The sequence below is a fragment of the Pimephales promelas genome, chromosome 13 (genome assembly GCF_988280905.1).
Source record: "Pimephales promelas chromosome 13, fPimPro1.hap1.1, whole genome shotgun sequence".
In the NCBI taxonomy this organism is placed as follows: domain Eukaryota; kingdom Metazoa; phylum Chordata; class Actinopteri; order Cypriniformes; family Leuciscidae; genus Pimephales; species Pimephales promelas.
In genome coordinates this window covers 10927869-10949283 of record NC_142781.1, presented here as the reverse complement: position 1 = coordinate 10949283, position 21415 = coordinate 10927869, and the positions used below count along the sequence as shown (strand labels likewise).

The 21415-nt window shown below is 36.5% G+C and overlaps 1 protein-coding gene across 1 annotated transcript; it reads left to right on the top strand.

The window, feature by feature from the left end:
- Window positions 1-40: 40 nt before the first annotated feature.
- ipcef1 (interaction protein for cytohesin exchange factors 1) lies at window positions 41-20833 on the top strand. Its single transcript, XM_089118467.1, has 11 exons — window positions 41-371; window positions 532-615; window positions 4381-4417; window positions 4637-4806; window positions 6001-6074; window positions 9660-9731; window positions 14036-14097; window positions 14193-14278; window positions 16024-16162; window positions 18272-18453; window positions 20018-20833. Exons 1-11 carry the CDS (start codon window positions 309-311, stop codon window positions 20261-20263), a joined length of 1215 nt encoding a protein of 404 aa, XP_088974593.1. The 5' UTR covers window positions 41-308; the 3' UTR covers window positions 20264-20833.
- Window positions 20834-21415: the final 582 nt, after the last annotated feature.

Genomic DNA, 21415 nt, shown 5'->3' with positions numbered 1-21415 from the left:
CATCATCATCATCATCATCAGTGCATTGCAATAGCGCCCCGCAGTGGTCGTTCCTGAGTGAATTTGATCAGAGTTCAGACAACAACACAGCTTTGCCAAGTGCTTCTTTTAAGCAAACCATCAGTTTACTCTGGAATACAATGACAAAAAAAAGATCTGATTATAATTCCTCAAAGTTAAACACAAAAGGTGATGAAGAGACAGCGACTGATTAAATCAATTATGCAAATGAAAGGCGTTATTAGAGGCTCGTGTAAGTCCAACTCAGCGTTCACAAACACTGTTACACAGCTTGAATAGGATCTGGGATGTCTGCAAGAGCGATTTTCAGAGGGATAAAATACCTGCAGGTTTTCACATGCTGGATACAGGCAAGTCAAATAAAATAAAAACAGTAACACAAGAAAGAGTGTAACGACCGTATCTAATTGTCAGTCAAAAAAATGCTTCAAACTTACTTTATATTTCATTATTATTATATTATTAAATATAAAAGACGTTGATAATAATGACTTGTTTGTGTTGGTTCAGTTGGTAGAGGAGATATATGTACTGGTCTCCTCTTTGAAGGCAACAGAGGAGAATCACAGGATGATGAACAGACAGAGTCAGTCAGTAAGTGTTCACTTTTCCTCCCAGTTGTTGTTTTGCGATCAACGACTAGTATCAGAAATAACGTTTTAAGTATTTTACACCTGGAATAGCGTCATGTCACTCATCTTTCAACTTTCTAAGGGCCTATTTATTTCCTAACCATACACACAGCTGTGTCTACTTTCTGTGAAATGCTTCAAACTGAATCTATCGAGTGAAAAAAAAACATTGACTTAAAGGAGTAGTTCACTTTTAAAAATGTATATATATATATTATATAAATATATTATATTAAAAAATAATTTACTCCCCCCCCCCCCATGTCATCCCAGATGTCCACATCTTTCTTTCTTCAGTTGAAAAGAAATGAAGGTTTTTGATGAAAACATTCCAGGATTTTCTCCATATAATGGACTTCATTGGGAACCAAACGGTTCAAGGTCCAAATGAGAGTTTCAGTGCAGTTTCAAGGGCTTTAAACGACAGACGATGAATAAGGGTCTTATCTAGGACCCTTCGAGTCATGACTCGAAAAAAGATTTGATCATTTTGATGAATGAGTTTGAACAGGAGAGTCACGGAAGGCGAGCATTTGTGCTTATAAAACTTAAACTTTTTTTTATTTTATAAATGACGGATCATTTCACTAGAAATTTCACTAAAACCCTTATTCATCGTCTGGTGTCGTTTAAATGACTTTGAAGCTACAATGAAGCTCTCATTTGGACCTTGAACCGTTTGGTTCCCATTGAAGTCCATCATATGGACAAAATGTTTAAATATCTTGGAATGTTTTCATCAGAAACCTTTCTTTTCAAATGAAGAAAGAAAGACGGCGAGTAAATTAACAAATTATCAAAAGTTTTTTTTTTTTTTTAAAGTGAACTACTCCTTTAACTATATCAAATCAACACCAAATACAGAAGTAGCTGTAAATAATCTTCAAGAAAATATTTTTAATAATTGGACAGCTGCCACTAAATTGTCTATTTTCTGACTTGCATAGCATTACATTTTTAATTGTAAGTTTGTGAGTATTTCCTGTACGTTCAGTGTTTTCAGAGCTGATTTTATCATATATGTTTTCTATTTTTTGCATCATAAACTACTTCCTATTGAACTGTCAGCTGTTCCCAAGCTCTGCTGAAGATTATTTCACATAATACTCAGCAGAATTTGTATCTGTGAGTGTGATTAATTGCTTATCTGTTTAAACACTGTTGTCTACATTTGGCAACATTCTTTTAGAAACTTTCACAAAGAGAAAAATAGCCTAGTTCATAACTAAACTAATGTGTTTTTTTTTAGGGTTTAGGTTCTCTGGAACTGTTGTCTTGTCACAGTCTTTCTGAATTTAAATAAATGTTTACTCAAGATGTACAAAAAGTTTTTTTTAAATGGAAAATGTGTAGATTTCAGAAATGCCACTATGTGGAAAAAAGTCTGAATCAGTATCAGCTGCTAAACTAAGCGTACGTTTATTACACAACTCTAATGTACTAAAAAGTTTTTTTTTTTTGTGTACAGACAGCAACATTGTCAAAACGATCACCTTTCACATGGATCTGTGAAAATTATTAAAAATGTGTGTTATTCTGCCGGGCCAGTAGTTGGCGACGTCACTTTGTAAAGAAACTGCACACGTAATAGACACACACGATGAAACTGTTTTCACAAATTCACGTTTTTGTAGTTTACACGGAGACGATAATGGTATCGTTTTGAAAAAAGGTTTTATTTTCAGAACCCTAAAATGCTGTTTTAAAACCCCACAGTGAAAAGCCAAAACGCGTAACAAAAAAATGGTAACAATGAAACCAATCTTTTCTTCCGTGTTGTGACGTACATCCAAGCTAAATGAATTATTGTGAAAAAAATAATAAGAACAAATAGGGCAGTGATTTGGTTCGTAATCGTCATTTGGGGAAGATCCAGTTATGGCGCTTTAACAAAAAAAAAAAAAACTTTTAAAATGAAATTGAAACTTGAATTGTTAGCTACATTTGGCAACCTTCTTTTAGAAACTTTCACAAAGAGAAAAATAGCCTAGTTCATAACTAAACTAATGTTTTTTTTAGGGTTTAGGTTCTGTTGTCTTGTCACAATCTTTCTGAATTTAAATAAATGTTTACTTGAGATGTACAAAAAAGTTTTTAAAATGGAAAATGTGTAGATTTTAGAAATGCCACTATGTGGAAAAAAAAGTTGGAATCAGTATCAGCTGCTAAATTAAGCGTACGTTTATTACACAACTCTAATGTACTAAAAAGTTTTTTCTTTGCGTTTTTTTTTTTTGTGTACAGACAGCAACATTGTCAAAACGATCACCTTTCACATGGATCTGTGAAAATTATTAAAAATGTGTATTATTCTGCCAGGCCAGTAGTTGGCGACGTCACTTTGTAAAGAAACTGAATACGTAATAGACGTTACGTGACAGGCGTGAAAATTACAAATTACGTGACAGGCGTGAAACTGAAACTGTTTTCACAAATTCACGTTTTCGTAGTTTACACGGAGACGATAATGATATCATTTTGAAAAAAAGGTTTTGTTTTCAGAACCCAAAAATGCTGTTTTAAAACCCCACAGTCGTGTAAATGAAAAGCCAAAAAGCGTAAAAAAAAAATGGTCACAATGAAACCAATCTTTTCTTCAGTGTTGCGACGTACATCCAAGTTAAACGGATTATTGAGAAAAAAGTTCCGCGTTTGACGCAAGGATGCTCGTCAGTTTCCGTTTGGGGAGATTAAAGCGGAGGAAAACCGAGGAAAACGGGATTATTGCAGAGTCGTCAAAATTTACTGTCCTCCCGTCTTTGAAACGAAACTTTCATACGTTTAGATGTCATTTTATATATAGTTATGTTTGTTTAATATATTTTTAAAAAGAAGCATAAACACAACGAGGGGTGTCTGTTAAATCTGTTTTTGTGACTAAAGTTTCTTTAGTATAACCATGTAGTATAAAATTCAATATAAATTCTCGGTATTGCGTTGGACTCGCGTTGGACTCTTACGATTGGCGGAAGTTATCGCGCATCCTTTAAACCTTCACCGGAAATAACGCCGTGCACAGAGCCCATAGGGCAGTGATTTGGTTCATAATCGTTATTTGGAGAACATCCAGTTATGGCACTTCAACTTTATTACGAGAACAAAAAAAAAACTAAAAAAACTTTTAAAATGAAATTGAAACTTGAATTGTTCATAATAAAATCTATAATAGGCATTTAGGAACTAGATTTGAGGAAGTGAATGTGATAATTGTGCTGTATCTGTTGTTTCATTTTTAAGTTTTTTAAAAATGTAGGCTATTACCATTCTTAACCAGCTTTTCTGTGGTTCACTTAAATAGTCCTACGGCGTGACATGAAATTTTAAAAAGTCTGAATTTTCCATATAGCCTCTATGAATATGAACTCATAAAATATGACTGCATAATAACTGAACAAGAATTAGGAAAGAAAAAAATGTTTTGGAATATAAATACCGACTACTTTGCACGTCATCTGATTATGGCAGTTTCACCTGATCTTCAGAAGCCTTGTGGTAAGTCTCCTTACACTGTATCTAGTAGCTATATATAGCATTTACATTTGCGTTTTGAAACCGAGAGAGGGAGGATCTCAGCATTAGTGTGTGCGTGTGTACTTGTGTGTACTGGCGTGTGTGTGTTGTTAAGTGAAGGCTGTGTCATTAGCGCTGTCTCTCGGTGCTGTGGGCGCTGATGGCTGAGCTCACTGTTTAATTTACGTCTTGTCTTTCTTTCTCCTTGCGCTTTCAGTACCCTCTTCAAGACTTTGCAGCTGAGAAGTCTCAAGGTAAGCAGGAAGAAGTGTTGTGTCAAGAGAAACTTTAAACTTGAGTAAAACGTTCCTGTTTTTGCCAGTGCACCATGTACAAAGATAAATGTGGATTCTGTGAACGTTATTGACGGCATCATGCACTGTTATCTTCGCTATTGATGTTCCAAAGTGAGCCCTGTGAGAACGCCACTGTTGTTGTCTTATTGTGTTGTGTTTGTTTGTTGTTTGCGATAGGAGATGGTGTGATGAGCCGCAGAAGGGTCTCGGTGAAAGACCTGGGCCAGGGCGACTGTCAGGGCTGGTTGTACAAAAGGAAAGAAAGCAAAGGGCTCTTGGGCTGGAGGTGGAAAAAGTTTTGGTTCGTGCTCAAGAAATGTTCGCTCTACTGGTACACATCCGACACGGTAAATCAAATGTGTGGTTTTCCCATGATGATAATGTGTGTGTGCGGAAAATGTGAACCAGTGTGTTTATGCGTTGAAAGATCATTTATTATCTCGTTTTGGAAATGAGAAGCCTATCGCACAACCATTTTTGAGGTTAGTGTTAGCGTCGCTGTAAATTTTCTCTGTCAGCTGGGTTGTGTGGGTTTGAACCAGAGTTGAATAATTTGCTCTGGAGCGTTTACAGCCGAATGCAGTGAACAGCCAATCACGCGAGCTGTTTGATTCGTTTCTCATTAGGAGTCTGGACATTTTTTCCAGTCATTTTAATAGGGGTCAATGTATACATACTGCCCTAATGGAATAAAAGTTTGTATAATATTTTACTGTACCACTGTTTTTTTCATTCACTGACCGAATAATTTTCTGTTTTGAATTTCTAAAAATCACAGCTTCATCGGAAGGTTATGATACTCGGTGACTTTTATGGCATTTGGTATGTGAATACAAAAAAAAATTGACGTCATGATCCGAGCATGCTAAGTGGTCGTAAAAAAAATAGTCACACTCGTGGTCTTGGACCCATAGGAAATGAATGGGAAATTTACAAAAACACAAAAATTTCTAAAAGAAAGTACACCGCAGTAAAGGTCTTTATCAATTTCTGCACATCCATACACATCCATACTTACCATATGTAATACATAAGATAGAAAATGGAAATTGTAAAGCAAGCATGCAAAATAAATTCTGTGTGCATGTGAAAGTCTGTATATGTATATATGTATATTTTCTTACTGTTTTTACCGAATACACAGTTCAAAAGGAACATTTTGAAATCATACAGAGAAAACTGACTGGGAGTCTGTGACTTAATGCTAGCATATCTTGTTTTAAATATGCCTGATAAGAGCTATCTTCGTCTTTGACCCAACATTATTGCACTGTGAAGCTCTAAACTTTGGAGCAACATTGGGGTGACTTTATTGCATCAGAGAAATGTCTTTTTGCTCACAGCTGATTCAATTTTGTTTTGCTATCTTTTACCCAAAATTAAACGTGTTCCAGAGCAAGGCTACATTTCTCAAAAGCATAGTTATCTTAAGTAGATTGTAGATGGCATCGGTGCCAGTGGTTTCTATGATGTGCTTGGTTTTACGATGCCTTTAGAAAGCCGCTCTTTTCTAAAGATAAATGATCTCCACTTCCTTTCAGGCAGAGAAGGCCGAAGGCTACATCAACTTGAGGGACTTCTTCGTAGAACAAGCTACCGAATGCAAGAAGAAGTTGTGAGTTTGTCTTCCTTATTTAGATTTTTGACTGCTTGTGGTTTGAAAAAAAAAAACCTGACCTAGTAACACGATCTTTCAGATGTTACTGCATGTTGGATTGTTAGTGCAGTTTGCTATATATGGGTTATATATTTCTTATACTTGGCAACATATAATACCCGTATCTATAATACGCCTTAACAACGACCCAGAATAGCATAGCAGCTTTAACAAAACATTTACAAAAATACTCAGATCACCTTAAGCCTAGTTCACACTACATGATTTTAAAACGTCGGGCTGAACTGTGCGGTTCACACTACATGACACAACATGATTGGTCCGCAACAGGAGGTAATGCACTACACGAGTTGACAAAAACAACTCTGTCATCCAACGATTCTATTTTGTCTACAAACCACGTTTTGTCACGAAAAATCATGCGATAAAACAAACTGGAAAATAGCATAGCACAATACCCATGGAAGAAGAAAAGAACACAACACACGAATATGGACATCAGACAGAAACTAGTGCTGCAAACTGTTTGCGCGATCATTTGCTCTGAGAAAAAAAATAAGATTTAAGCTGTGACCTCAACCTATGCCTTGCTATGATTGGCTGCAGCTCATGACATCACTGAGGTTGAGTCGTGTGACAGCTCTGGATATCTAGCATGCAGGCTCGGCGAGGCGTCTGCGAGGTGTCTTTGATGCGTTGTTGGCTCTTTCATACTGACAGATTGGCAAGCGTTCATCGCCCGCTAATCCCGCACGATTTGCACACGATAACACCCTGACCTGTCGGCGAGCTCAACGATTTGCAAATCGGGCTTACAATCCTGTAGTGTAAACTTGGCTTTAGAAACCACCTAGCAACGCCTTAACAACGACCCAGAATAGCGTAGCAGCTTTAACAAAACATTAAAAAGTACTCAGATCCCCTTAGAAACCACCTAGCAACGCCTTAACAACGACCCAGAATAGCATAGCAGCTTTAACGAAACATTAAAAAGTACTCGAATCACCTTAGAAACCACCTAGCAACGCCTTAACAACGACCCAGAATAGCATAGCAGCTTTAACAAAACATTAAAAAGTACTCGGATCACCTTAGAAACCACCTAGCAACGCCTTAACAACGACCCAGAATAGCATAGCAGCTTTAACGAAACATTAAAAAGTACTCGGATCACCTTAGAAACCACCTAGCAACGCCTTAACAATGACCCAGAATAGCATAGCAGCTTTAACAAAACATTAAAAATTACTCGGATCACCTTAGAAACCACCTAGCAACGCCTTAACAATGACCATGAATAGCATAGCAGCTTTAACAAAACATTAAAAATTACTCGGATCACTTTAGACACCTCCTAGCAACGCCTTAACAATGACCCAGAATAGCATAGCAGCTTTAACAAAACATTAAAAGTACTCGGATCACCTTAGGAACCAACTAGCAATGCCTTAACAACGACCCAGAATAGCATAGCAGGTTTAACAAAACATTAAAAATTACTCGGATCACCTTAGGAACCACCTAGCAACGCCTTAACAACGACCCAGAATAGCATAGCAGCTTTAACAAAACATTAAAAAGTACTCGGATCCCCTTAGAAACCACCTAGCAACGCCTTAACAACGACCCAGAATAGCATAGCAGCTTTAACGAAACATTAAAAAGTACTCGGATCACCTTAGAAACCACCTAGCAACGCCTTAACAATGACCCAAAATAGCATAGCAGCTTTAACAAAACCTTAAAAATTACTCGGATCACCTTAGACACCTCCTAGCAATGCCTTAACAACGACCCAGAATAGCATAGCAGCTTTAACAAAACATTAAAAATTACTCGGATCACCTTAGGAACCACCTAGCAACGCCTTAACAACGACCCAGAATAGCATAGCAGCTTTAACAAAACATTAAAAGTACTCGGATCACCTTAGGAACCAACTAGCAACGCCTTAACAACGACCCAGAATAGCATAGCAGCTTTAACAAAACATTAAAAATTACTCGGATCACCTTAGGAACCACCTAGCAACGCCTTAACAACGACCCAGAATAGCATAGCAGCTTTAACAAAACATTAAAAAGTACTCGGATCACCTTAGGAACCACCTAGCAACGCCTTAACAACGACCCAGAATAGCATAGCAGCTTTAACAAAACATTAAAAAGTACTCGGATCACCTTAGGAACCACCTAGCAACGCCTTAACAACGACCCAGAATAGCATAGCAGCTTTAACAAAACATTAAAAAGTACTCGGATCACCTTAGGAACCACCTAGCAACGCCTTAACAACGACCCAGAATAGCATAGCAGCTTAAAAAAAAACATAAAAAAATACTCCGATTAAGAACCACCTAGAATACCGTAGCAGCATTAGAAACACATTTAAAAATATTCAGATCACATTAGAAACCACCTAGCAATGCCTTAACAACGACCTAGAATACCGTAGCTGGCTGCATTAGTAAACAAATTTACTCAGACACCTTAGGAACCACCTAGAAAAGTCTTAACAACGACCCAGAGTAGTGTAGTAGCTTTAACAAAACATTAAAAACAATATTCTGATCACCTTAGGAACCACCTAGCAACGCCTTAACAACGACCCAGAATAATGTAGCAGCAATGATAACACATTTAAAAACACTCAAACCACCTTAGGAACCAATATCTTAAAATCCGATATTCCGATATATCAGCCGATATTTTATTTATTTATTTGAAACTGGACATGATAGTCACAGATTTTGTCATGCTTATTTGAGTTAAGAGAACTGATGGGGATGTTCTTTTAATTGTTATTCAAGCAATGTATGTCGACTCTCGTGACCAACTCAACGAGTGTTGCCAACAGGGACGTTGTAGAGTGCCCTCTGGTGGACAAACTATACAACTCCAACACTCATGACATGGTTCAAGCGTGTTTCGTCCGTTTTTATTTTATTTTTGAAATATTAATTTATCGGCCATTATAACTGCCGATACTGATAGTTTGGAAAATGCCTAATATCGGCTCTGGCTCTAGTAGCGACACCATAGCAACAACTTAGCAGTGCTTTAACAACCAACTAACATTGTCCTAGAAACCAGCCAGAACACCTTCAGCCATAGAAACACGCTAAAACCATTCAGACAACCCTATCAGAAACTGCACCTTGGCAACTACTCAGAACATCATAGTTGAAGTAGTTATGGGGTTGTCATTTGACTGTTGCATTAAGAACATGTGGTCTCAAGCTATAAATCAGATTTTTTTTTTTTTTTTTTTTGCACATGAAGTGTGTCATCTTTACCCCATTGAATGTGCGTTCAGAGCAGACAGTTTCCTGTGTTATAAATGTGTGGTGTGAACCACTAGACTAGAGACTTCCTTCTTAAAGACATACAGTGATGTTGCTTTACTTTCATAACAATAATTGGATGTTGATAAGACAGAAGGCAGACTTTAGTGTCAAATACATGTCCGTTTTTGTGTAATGCTGCCACTACACCACACATCCCCAAATCCAGTATATCAGCCTTGAGAACTGCTGCGGTTGTGTGTGTTTTTATTTGTGTTCACTTATTTCTTCTTTTCCAGTGCAATGAAAGCGAGCCACCTCCACATGGTGACACTCTACTTTGCAGCTGAAAGCTTGAAAGACATGAACAAGTGAGTGAATCTTTGGTCTGGTGGTGACACGTTTGCACTGCAGTGTGACAGGCTTCGACACCTAGCTGTGACCAAAGCTGCACAGTCGAGCATGTTTGATGAAGGTCTGCAAAGTGGGTTTTGCACACCTTCAGTGCTAAAAACACAGCATGGTCTCCGCAGTTGAGCTTAATCTGATAAAATGTGTCAAATTCTGCAAACTATTGGAGTATTTAATCAAAAATTACACTTAAGGGTGCTTTCACACTTGGTTTGGTTGCCTGTTCCAAACGATTGCAGACAATTGCATTTACAAGTGCTAGTGTGAAAACATCCTAATAGAGCAGTTCACACATACTTATTTTTTACCGAAACGTTGACGTTCCTGTGTGGAGCGAACTGGAGCCTATTGTGAACTGGCCACGAGTTTCCACAGACTTATAAACAAACGATGACGTATTGGGGTTCATTGGTTCATAAACATGTTGTTTATCGGGCTTCTTAACCAGTTCAAAAACCAACATGGCCCATCATGGCACATCTGTTGCTTATGTTTTAGAGAACGTATTTGAATATAAGCCTGCGTTGAGCTACCCAGATAGCAAACTGACATTGAATCAACGTGGAAATATGACATCGAAACAACGTTGATCTGACATTGTTTTGCTCATCGAATTAACGTTGAACCAACGTCAGATGCGTCATTCTTTCAAAACTAACGGAAAATCAACTTGAAATCAACGCGTTGTTTCAACGTTATGAAAGCAAACTAATTTTCGATTTCATTTAGCTTTGAAGAATGCCGCGTCTGACGTTGGTTCAACGTTAATTCGATGAGCAAATCAACGTTGTTTCAATGTCATGAGAGACGTCGTTTCCACGTTGATTCAATGTCAGTTTGCTGTCTGGGTAGTTTGTCTTGGATCTCCGGTGAAGACCAGACCGCAGAGTGCATGTTTCTGCTGAACAGAAGTGTATCTTTTTACCATAAAGTTGAAACTCGCAAGAGATGTTAGCACAGTAGCTACACTGTAAAAAATATATATTGTTGGTTTAACTTAAAATAAGTTACATGGTTGCCTTACAATTTTGAGTTCATTGAAATTAAAAATTGAGTTTGTTGATTAAACCAATCTCCTTCATTGTATTATGATTGTTATCTGAACCACATTCATTATCTAAGTTGATTTGACAAAAGTTTTTTTTTTTACAGTGTAGAAACCAGACACTTTTTTTTGTTCAGAAAACTTTGCACTACATTTCTCCGTCCCCTACGTCACTAGTTCTGGGTTCCAATCCAGCTTGAATCAAGTTTTTAGGGCTGGGGTATTGAGCCCGACCGATAAAGGATTTTGAGGCCGATACCGATATAAATATTTGTTGGTTTCAAAATCCGATATTCCGATATATCGGCCGATATTTTTTATTTTTTTTTCAGAAACGCGCAACAAAACATTAACAGATTTCCCTAAAATTACTTATTTGTAGTTATTTATGAGTTTATAATGCATTTTAAAAAGAAACTTGTTTCTTTTGTCACAACAGAACAGAGGAACCAAAGCTCATTAATGTTAACGTTAGCGGTCTTCCACTGATGATAGTGGCATTAGCTAGCTTTGTGGTTAGCTAGTCTATGATGAGCCATAATTTAGCAATGGATAACGTCATACTGCAAATTGTAAAACATACATTTTCAATATAACAGGCCAAGGAGAGATGATGCGTCTCTTTGCTTGAACTGTCACACGCTATTAAAGAAATACTTCAGTCACATTGTCAAAAGTTGAAAGGATAGTCAGTCAACTACACTGTAACAACGTAACGTAATTATTACTAGCTAATTCCGCTTCACTCTCGGCTTATTTAACTGCAGCAAAACTGGACATGATAGTCACAAATTTTGTCATGCTTATTTGAGTTAAGAGAAATGATGGAGATGTTCTTTTAATTGTTATTCAAGCAATGTATGTCTCGTGACCAACTCAACGACTGTTGCCAACAGGGACGGTGTAGAGTGCCCACTGGTGGACAAACTATACAACACCAGTGGGCACTGATACAACACTCATGACATGGTTCAAGCGTGTTTCGTCCGTCTTTATTTTATTTTTGAAATATTCATTTATCGGCCATTATAACTGCCGATACTGATAGTTTGGATAATGCCGATATATCGGCTGATAATATCAGCCTGCCGATATATCGGCATGGCTCTACTGGGGTAGAACCGAATATTTAATTTATTTACTGCAGTGGAAATGCACAGATCAGTTCGAAAACGGACACCGGCCGGGAACCAAAAAACGACCAAATTCTCTCCCAGATAATGTTGTAAACTATACTGAGGACCTTGAAAACTTAGAAAACTTGCAACATTCCAAAAATATATTTTTTAATAAATACAGTAACCGCAGTAGTGACTCGTGATTCTTCCAAATCAGAGATGCAACGATCGATCGGCCACTTACCAGAATCAGACTATTTTCCACTTGACCGGTAACCTAACCAGTCAGTCTCACCTTTTCCTATTCCAAGCCGGTCCGTTTTGTTGCCAGCGGCAACAGGGAATTACATTAGATGCATGCACTCGCTCTCTCTTCTCTCCGACAGTGAAGTGACGCACACCCGCCTCCTCTCACTCACTCTTCTCATGCAGTCCGGTTAGACCATGAGAATTAGTGAAATTATGTACAATACAAGCACTATTTGAGTCTCAAGCAGCTTGAGTCGCAAGTACCAAAATGAGTGGCTTTACTCCACTTACACTGATGCCGGAAATGCTGGCGAGTATTTAGTTAAACACAGTTGTGTAACAGTATATTGGATCTGTGCATAAACTAATAAAGGAGTAGTTCACTTTTAAAAAAAACTTTTGCTGATAATTTACTCACCCCCATGTCATCCAACATGTCCACGTCTTTCTTTTTTCAGTCGAAAAGAAATTAAGATAAACATTTTTTGATAAACATTCCAGGATTTTTCGCCATATAATGGACTTCAATGGGAACCAAACGGTTCAAGGTTCAAAAGACAGTTTCAGTGCAAACTGTTCAAAGGGCTTTAAACGCTTTCAGACGATGAATAAGGGTCTTATCAAGAGTAACGATCGCTCATTGAAAAAAATAATCTTTTTTTCGTGACATTTGGTTTATTCAACCAATGAAATGAACAAATTGACTCAGAAAAAGATTTTGATGAACGAGTTCGAACAGGAGAGTCACTAACGCGCATCACAGAACAGAGCAAGGCGAGCATTTGAGCTTATAAAACTTAAACTTTGTTATTTATTTTTTAAATGAGCGATCATTTCTCTTGATAAGACCCTTATTCATCGTCTGGAATTGTTTAAAGCCCTTTGAACAGTTTGCAGTTTGTACTGAAACTGTCTTTTGAACCATTTGGTTCCCAGTAAAGTGCATTACATGGATAAAAATCCTGGAATGTTTTCATCAAAAACCTTAATTTCTTTTCGACTGAAGAAAGAAAGACTTGGACATCTTGGATGACATGGGGGTGAGAAAATTATCAGCAAAAGTTTTTTTAGAAAGTGAACTAATCCTTTAAAGTGACAGCAGTCTAATAATCCTGCTGCTGCCCGTCATGTTAATCAAAGAAGAGAAAATCACTCGAATCTCTTGACTGAGCAACTTTTGTAAGTAATTGTAAGCATTAATCTGCATTTAGTTTTAGACTATTCAGTGTTATTTTACATTTGATTACTTAAAATTTTGTAATATTTCTTAACTGAATATACCGTATACCCTCCTGAAAAACTTAAAGCTTTGTTTATTTATTATCTTTCTTTATTCTATAGCATTTATTTATGGCGTTGTTTTGAAATTAATTTATACTTATTTTATTACTGTATTTTTACTTTTTTATGAAAATAAAATTGATTAAAAGTAGATTACCGTTTGCATATGCTGTCAATTATAGTTATTTGACAGAAAATCTGAATCGGCAGGTCACATTTACTAAGAAAAGAAACGGAAATCAGAATGAACAAAAAAAATAGCAATCGGTGCATATCTATTCAAAATATCTCCTTTTGTGTTGCATAGAAGGAAAAAAACATGGTTTTTGATTTGAATCAGACAAGTGTGAGAAATTATTGACAGAAATATATATTTCTTCTTGTAAAACTTTCCTGTAAGGCTGTGTTGAGACATAAATAAACCTGTGAGTGGAAAACATTGAGAGAAATCTGTGGGTGTGCTGCCATTAAACCGTGGGCAGAGGACACATAACGATCCATTACAATCATTCCACCCATCTGATAAGTGTAGGTTTACTGTAATTAATGTGTTTGTTTTTTTTAAACCTAGATGGCTGGCTAAACTCTCCGAGGCTTCAAATGAACCTGAACCCACAGACTCTACGAACGGAGGTAAAGATTCATCCACACATGCTTACGGAAGCCTAGTTAACACTGAGAGTCCAATTCAAACCTGTCATACTGAGACTGTGCTTGTGTGATTATAGAGTGCTACAGTGAGGAGAGCGATGATGATGATGAAGCTGAGGTGTCTGTGGAGGACACAGATCAGCTGACCCCCGGCTCTCTGCATGTGAGTAACCACACTTTATCCAGACATTATCTAAGAGCTTGCTAACCATAAGTATTAAACTCCAAGATTTTAAATTATTTGCTTTTTATATGTGATGTGATTGTGAAAATGGGTGAACCAATGATGCATTTCCACATGCACTACCATAAATCAATTTTTTTTTTCAGAAAGAAATTCATAAATTCATCAAAAGTGACTGTAAAGAGATTTCTAATGTTCCTAAAGATTTATATTTCTTATAGTGCTTCCAAAATAAAAGTTTGTTTTTACATAATATGTGTGTGTGTGTGCTGTATAATTATTTTGTATATATAAATACACACACATGCATATATATATATATATATATATATATTTAAGAAAAATGTGTTATTTATATATAAAATATTAATAGTTATATATAATATTGTGTATATATACTGTACACACATGCACTTTTTTATATACATGCATATGTTTGTTTTTATGTATATATAATGATTATAAACAGCACACACACTTTTACTTCGGATGCGATTCATCGTTTCTCAGCACTAATTTCGAATTAATGCTGTTCTTTCGATCTCTCTCTATTCATCGAAGAATCCTGCAAAAAAAAAAAAATGAATCATGGTTTCCACAAACATATTAAGCAACATGAGTCATTGATGATAATAAATGTTTCTTGATTATATTAACATTTCAGCATATTAGAATGATTTCTGAAGGATCATGTGACCACCTAAGACTGGAGTTATTATGCTGAAAATTCAGCTCTCCATCTGATGAATAAAAAAAAAATATTAAAATGGAAAAAAGGTTGTTTTTTATTACTGTTTTTACTGTATTTTGTCAAGTAAATCTCTTTCTCTCATATATGTTTTTCATAATATTATGACAATTTAAAATGACTGTTTTCTATTTTAATATATTTTAAAATGTAATTTGAAAGCTGAATTTTCAACATCATTACTGTTGCTGATTACACATCAGTTTTCAGTGTCACATGATCCTTCAGAAATCTTTCTAATATGCTGATTTTATGCTCAAAAAACATAAATTATTATTTTCAATGTTGAAAACAGTCGTGTACCTTTTCCCCCCCCAAAATTCTGAATACAAAGGTCAAAAGAACAGCATTTATTTAAAATATAACCTTTTCTAACATTATAAATGTCTTTACTGTAACTTTTGATCAAATTAACCCATCCTTGATGAATAAAAGTATTTTCACATTTCTTTCCCCCAAAAATAAAAAATAAATTCTTACTGACCCCAAACTTTTGAATGGTAGTGATTAATGTTACAAAAGCTTTCCATTTCAGATCAATTCTGTTCTTTTGAACTTTCTATTCATCAATGAATCCTGAAATAAAAATTTAAAAAACTACTTTCAACATGGATAATAATCATAAATGTTTCCTGAGCATCATATTATAATAATTTCTGTAGAATCATGTGACACTGAAGGCTGGAGTAATGATGCTGTAAATTCAGCTTTGATCACAGGAATAAATTACACTTCACTATATATTCACATAGAAAACCACTGTTTTAAATTGTAATAATATTTCACAATATTACTGTTTTTTTTTGTATTTTTTTTAATCAAATAATTTCAGCTTTGGTGAGCAGAAGAGACTTCTTTAAAAAAAAAAAATCTTACCGATCTAAAACTTTTGACGGGTAGTGTATATAAATGGTATTTTTTTGAGGTTTTGTCATATTGCTGTTATAATTGAAGTGTATTTGTGTGTATGTCACAGGGTTGTCTCCCGCCTCCCCGCTCCTCTTCCTCTCCATGTCACCGCACAGAGACTCAGAGCGCAGACAGCGAGTCGTGGCACGAGATCAGCACAGAGGAAGACCCCATCGCCAAAATACAGGAGTTCAAAGGAAACGACCGTGAGCGAGCGCTGGAATGAGATGTCTTAACCTTATATGTGCAAATCCAAATCAAAAACAGTTTAAAGAGATAGTTTAAATTTACCCGCCTTTCGCTCTACTTCCAAACACATTAAGATATTTAAAATAAGACCTGAGAGATTTCCGTTCCTCCATTGAAAGACTATTCCAACAACACTTTCAAAGTTTATAAAGAAATTGTAAACGGTTTAATCTAAGTCTTCTATAGAGACAATAGGTTGAGTTAGTGTTGACCAGTTTCGATGCTCTACTTGTCAAGAATCAGCATTTACACTGAGCACAAAAACATGGTCCACAGATTGTTCTGCCATATCTTTTTTTAAAGGGTTCATGACATGAGATTTGAGTGGAAGAACGTTCACTTAAAATGGCTTGTTTGCTCATTTCTGTAGAGACTTCAGAAGGATCCCAGCATTAGAAACAAGCGTATGGTTTATTTCAGTGGCGTCCCAGATCGCGTCTGATTATTATGTTTGTTCGGACCATTTTGTTTTGTCAACGAGGCATAGTGTATTTGAGAGTTTGCAAAAGTTAGTAAATTATGTTTCTACTGTATATAAATGTTTTCAGAAATCGTTCTCGAGCCGCCAGGCGCTGTTGCGTGTTTTCTGTTAGAGCGGTGTCGCAACCCTTAAAGGAGCAGCACATTAAAAAGATACTCCACTTTTTTTGGAAATAGGCTCATTTTACAGCTCCCCCAGAGTTAAACAGTTGAGTTTCCCCGTTTTCGAATCCATTCAGCCGATATTCTGATATTTAGAAGAATATCAGTAACCAGACAGTTTCTGGTCTCATTGACTTCCATAGTATATATTTTTTCCTACTATGGAAGTCAATGAGACCAGAAACTGTCTGGTTACTGATATTCTTCTAAATATCTGAAAATCGGCTGAATGGATTTGAAAATGGTAAAACTCAACTATTTAAAGGTGCATTATGCAACATTTCATGTTAAAAATAGCCGTTTTCTAACCCATACATGCTTAAACAATTGCCTGAATGGCTGAATGAGTCCTTCTCTGATCACTGCGATTGCCTCTATAATCCTTTACAGTAAAATAAATGAGAGGGATTCGGGCTCAAATTTGAGACTGGGCGTGACGTCATGCGCGTGCGTTCATGCTCGCCTGGCTAAGTCTGGCAGGTTTGTGTATTCGCCGCCATTCTTCGCATCATCGAAGACAACTCGAGCGACAAAACTTTAGTCAACTTTCGACAAAAGTAGAAGATGGATTCAAAGAGACCAGCGTGTAGTTCATTCCAAACCCCAACGCAAACTTCACGCAAGACAAAGAAAATAAAACTTTTGTCTAGTGCCAGGCGTCGGAATAAGAGGAGAGTCGACATCGGGAAGCTTTCAACAAATGGAGAGATCGCCGGTCTGCTCTAGGGCTCAAACGGGATATAAAGTAATAACTTATATTGTTCATCTACCAAAGTTTTCTACCACCCCCGTTTCCCCCTCACACACACATACAGTAAGTGTGTAATTTACTCAAATGCCTTTCCTTTCATATACTGTATTTTAAATTACTTGCAGATTTAATAACTTTATTACCTCATTATGACTGTAACAAAAGTGTGCGGCTGATGCTCTTTTGGTTATGAACAGTTCGTGCAAGCGTGCGTGTGTGTGTGATCCATGAGCGCGCACACCTCTGATTGCAGTTTCGCTTGTCGCCAGAGGGGGTGTAGTTCTGCAAAAACTCAGAGACTTGAGTTTTGCACCTTTAACTCTGAGGGAGTTGTAAAATGAGCCTATTTCCAAAAAAAAAGTGGAGTATCCCTTAAAAAACAGATTTTCAGACAAGGGGTCACAATGAGGGTTTAAAATAATGTTATCCCGCATATATATTTAAAAAAAAAAGAAAATAGCAAAAGCTTAAAAAGAAAAACAAATTATAATTGTACTGTTGTATTGTATAATTGTCAAAATTGTCTCTATAAAATTATTTATATATATATATTTTAAATCCTTATCCAGCTACTGTGACCTCCTGGAAGAGTCATGAGAAAGTCATTGGTGGAAAAAGTGTGGTAATCCTGTAAATAGTTTGGTGTGTGATACTCGTGTGGTTGTTTCATCAGGCGCCCCGTCCGATGAGATGGAGATGCTGTATCTTCACCTCAAGCAAGCGAGTCTGTCGCCCACAGGAGCCCTGCAGCCGAGCACCAAACGGGACTTCAGGTCCTCCTTCATTAGACGCTGCAAAGATGAGAGCGTCAATGACAAACTGCACCTCATTCGGGCTTTAAACAGCACTTTAAAGGTGAGATTGTGCCCGGTCAAATGTTTTACTGTGTGTCCTCCTCAATCTCAATGGTGATGAATTTGCAGGGAATCCATAAAACTGCTCAAATCATCTAGATTCAGTCATGTCACAACACCCACACATCTTCATAACTCAAATGCTTCATAACATATATTGCAAAACATTGTTTAAAAGTAGGTTTATTCACAAAATGCTTCTGAACACTAAAATCGAATGGATGTTAGATTCAATATGGAACATGTCTGTCGTAAAACCGGTTACTGTGACGTTTTAGTAACGATCATGACTTGTAGTTGTGAAGTATGTCATTTGTGTTGGTGCAGTGCACCATTGTGTCCTCTTTTTGGTCAGTGCTGTTCTTACTAATTAGATATGCGACTTCCTCTATATACCAAGAGAGGGCTAGTGTTTAGTCAGAGGCAGACGGTTGGCCTGTCCAAACACCCACACTTTCGCCACTCGAGAGCCCATGTGCGCAACAGGAAGTGAGTGCGCAAAACTGTCCCATGGCCAAAAAAATGCCAAAGTGCATTTAATACACTAAAACCACACTGTCTTTAATAACGCTTCAGAGAGGTATTTGACGTTAAGCGTATCCCATCATTCATCACGACCAATCCAAATACAGTGGTCAAGTGCAAAGGCCACAAGTGGGACAGGTTTTTTTTATTTTAGTGTACTTTAAAATATCATTTTAAAAGTTTTTGCAAAGCTGAATTTTCAGCATCATTACATTAGTCTTTAATGCCACATAATCGTTCAGAAATCATTCTAATATGCTGATTTAATACTTGGTTATTGATGTTGGAAACAGTTGTGCTGCTTAATATTTAATTTTTTTGGGGGAACTGTGATGCTTTTTCAGGATTCATTGATGAATTGATGAATAAAAAGAAAAAAAGCATTTATTCAAATTAGAAATCTTTTTTAATGATAGAAATGTTTACCATCACTTGTTATCAATTTAACACATCCTTGCTGAATAAAAATATTGATTTCTTTTTTAAAAAAGAAAACAATTTTAGTTTGTCATTTTATTTTATGATTTGTCATTTTTATTAGTTTTTTTAATCATAATTCTATGGTATTTTATTTATCATTATTCTATGATAATTGTATCATTAGAAAACACCCCTGAAGGTTAATACAATTCAATACAATTCAATTCTTTATTAAATATATATATATATATATATATATGCATGTGCAAAATACTTTGTATTAATATTTCTTTCGACCCATTTTTCAACAGAACTGTCAACTAATAACAAATATATATATATATATATATATATATATGTTATTATTATACAAATATATATATTTGTTATAAGTTGACAGTTCTGTTGAAAAATGGGTCGAAAGAAATATTAATACAAAGTATTTTGCACATGCACAACTAGATTAAATGTTTTTCTTGAACACTCATATCTGTCATTGACTCTACAGACGCTAGATGGCAGTATTGATAAAACAAACTAACAGCTTCACTTCATCTTTGGGAAGTTCTATTTCAAGTTTCACAAAAGAAAGCAACATGTCATTCTTTGCTTTATTTCAGGCTAAGGAGGCCGATCTGCAGAACATAGAGCAGGTCTTGAGCGAAACGCCTCTGAGCGCTTGTAAATACAGACAGTGGCGAGACGCTAATGTGCTCCTGCTGCAAGAGATAGGAGAGAAACACAAGAGTCCCGTGGAGTCGCAGGCCCAGAAACCACTGGTTCAAACTCAGCCCCAACGCCAGTCGCTCTTCGGCCCGATCGCTGCGTCTCCCGCTGTCGCAGTCTACACGGAGACCAGCCTGTGAAGACGAGGACCGAGTTAGAACCCTCTAAAAGACCAACTCTGGTGTCCTGCTGGACATAACATGCAGCATCTCTGAAACACTTCACTCAGATTCTGGCCTGCAAAGGAAGAACACACAACTACATCATGAAACTGAGAAAAATGATGAACAGTTAATGCGTTTCGCCTTTGTTGTTCAGAATCAGTTTATCTGATGTATTACTTGTCGTTCGCCACAAAGATGTTTGTAGACGTTCTGTAAAGCTTTTACTAATGTTTGAATTGAATGGTGTTTTTAATTTGGTTTTATTAATCACTCATGACATTGGTTGTCTGGATGGACTTTTTTATGCAGGCTATAAACACACACACACACACACACACAAACTTGATCTTTTTAGGAGTGCATTAAAAGGTCTCTTTTGAGATGTACATATTTTAGCCTTTTACAACTGTAATTTAATGTCTCAAGGATTGTACATTTTTGTATAAATGTCATATGATTTAACTGTGTAAATGTTCACTTGGTGTTTTATAATTAATTCATGCTCAAGGAGTGAAGAAGGAAATAAAAATGGCTGTTTAATTGTTTCTTTCAAAATTGTGTTGCCTATTTGTGTGTAGGCTATAAAGAGCGCTCATTGTTCTGGACCCAAAACATATGCATTGTAGACACTTTCTATTTGTTAAAATCTTTTAAATAATTATGCTTATAGTTGATGTGATGAGCTGTGGTTCGTTTTTGGGGGGAACTGATCAGAGGTTAAATGGCGGCTGGAAACTTAGTGCAGAGACCTACAGCGATTCAAGAGTCACCAATTCCAACTTGAGCGACTTGTTAGGCAAAAGCCTAGTCCTGACAAAAATGTTTTAACTGAAAGCGACTTGCACATCTTAAAATGTCGGTGAAAAATAAGCCTAAATGTAAGTGCACTGCTCAGTGTTTATGTCTCTTCGTTTACGTTTATAATGTCTTAAGCAACTTTTTGAGGTGTGAATATTGTGAGATGATTCCGAAAAAAGCCATGGGTTTGAAACATATTACGATGAGTAATTTAATATCTTTGACTCTTTCCGTCCTCTGTCATGCCATCTGTGAGGACGGACGAGTATTAATAGCTACAAACACAAACTTTTTAATAAAAGTCCAGCACACCGATCACACTCTTGCCAT

Bases quoted from the DNA above. Each gene is read 5' to 3' on its own strand.
- ipcef1 (XM_089118467.1), top strand. From the start codon at position 309: ATGTCTGCAAGAGCGATTTTCAGAGGGATAAAATACCTGCAGGTTTTC. The intron at 616-4,380 runs GTAAGTGTTCAC...TTGCGCTTTCAG, and splicing joins TGAACAGACAGAGTCAGTCA to TACCCTCTTCAAGACTTTGC. The intron at 18,454-20,017 runs GTGAGATTGTGC...GCTTTATTTCAG, and splicing joins CTTTAAACAGCACTTTAAAG to GCTAAGGAGGCCGATCTGCA.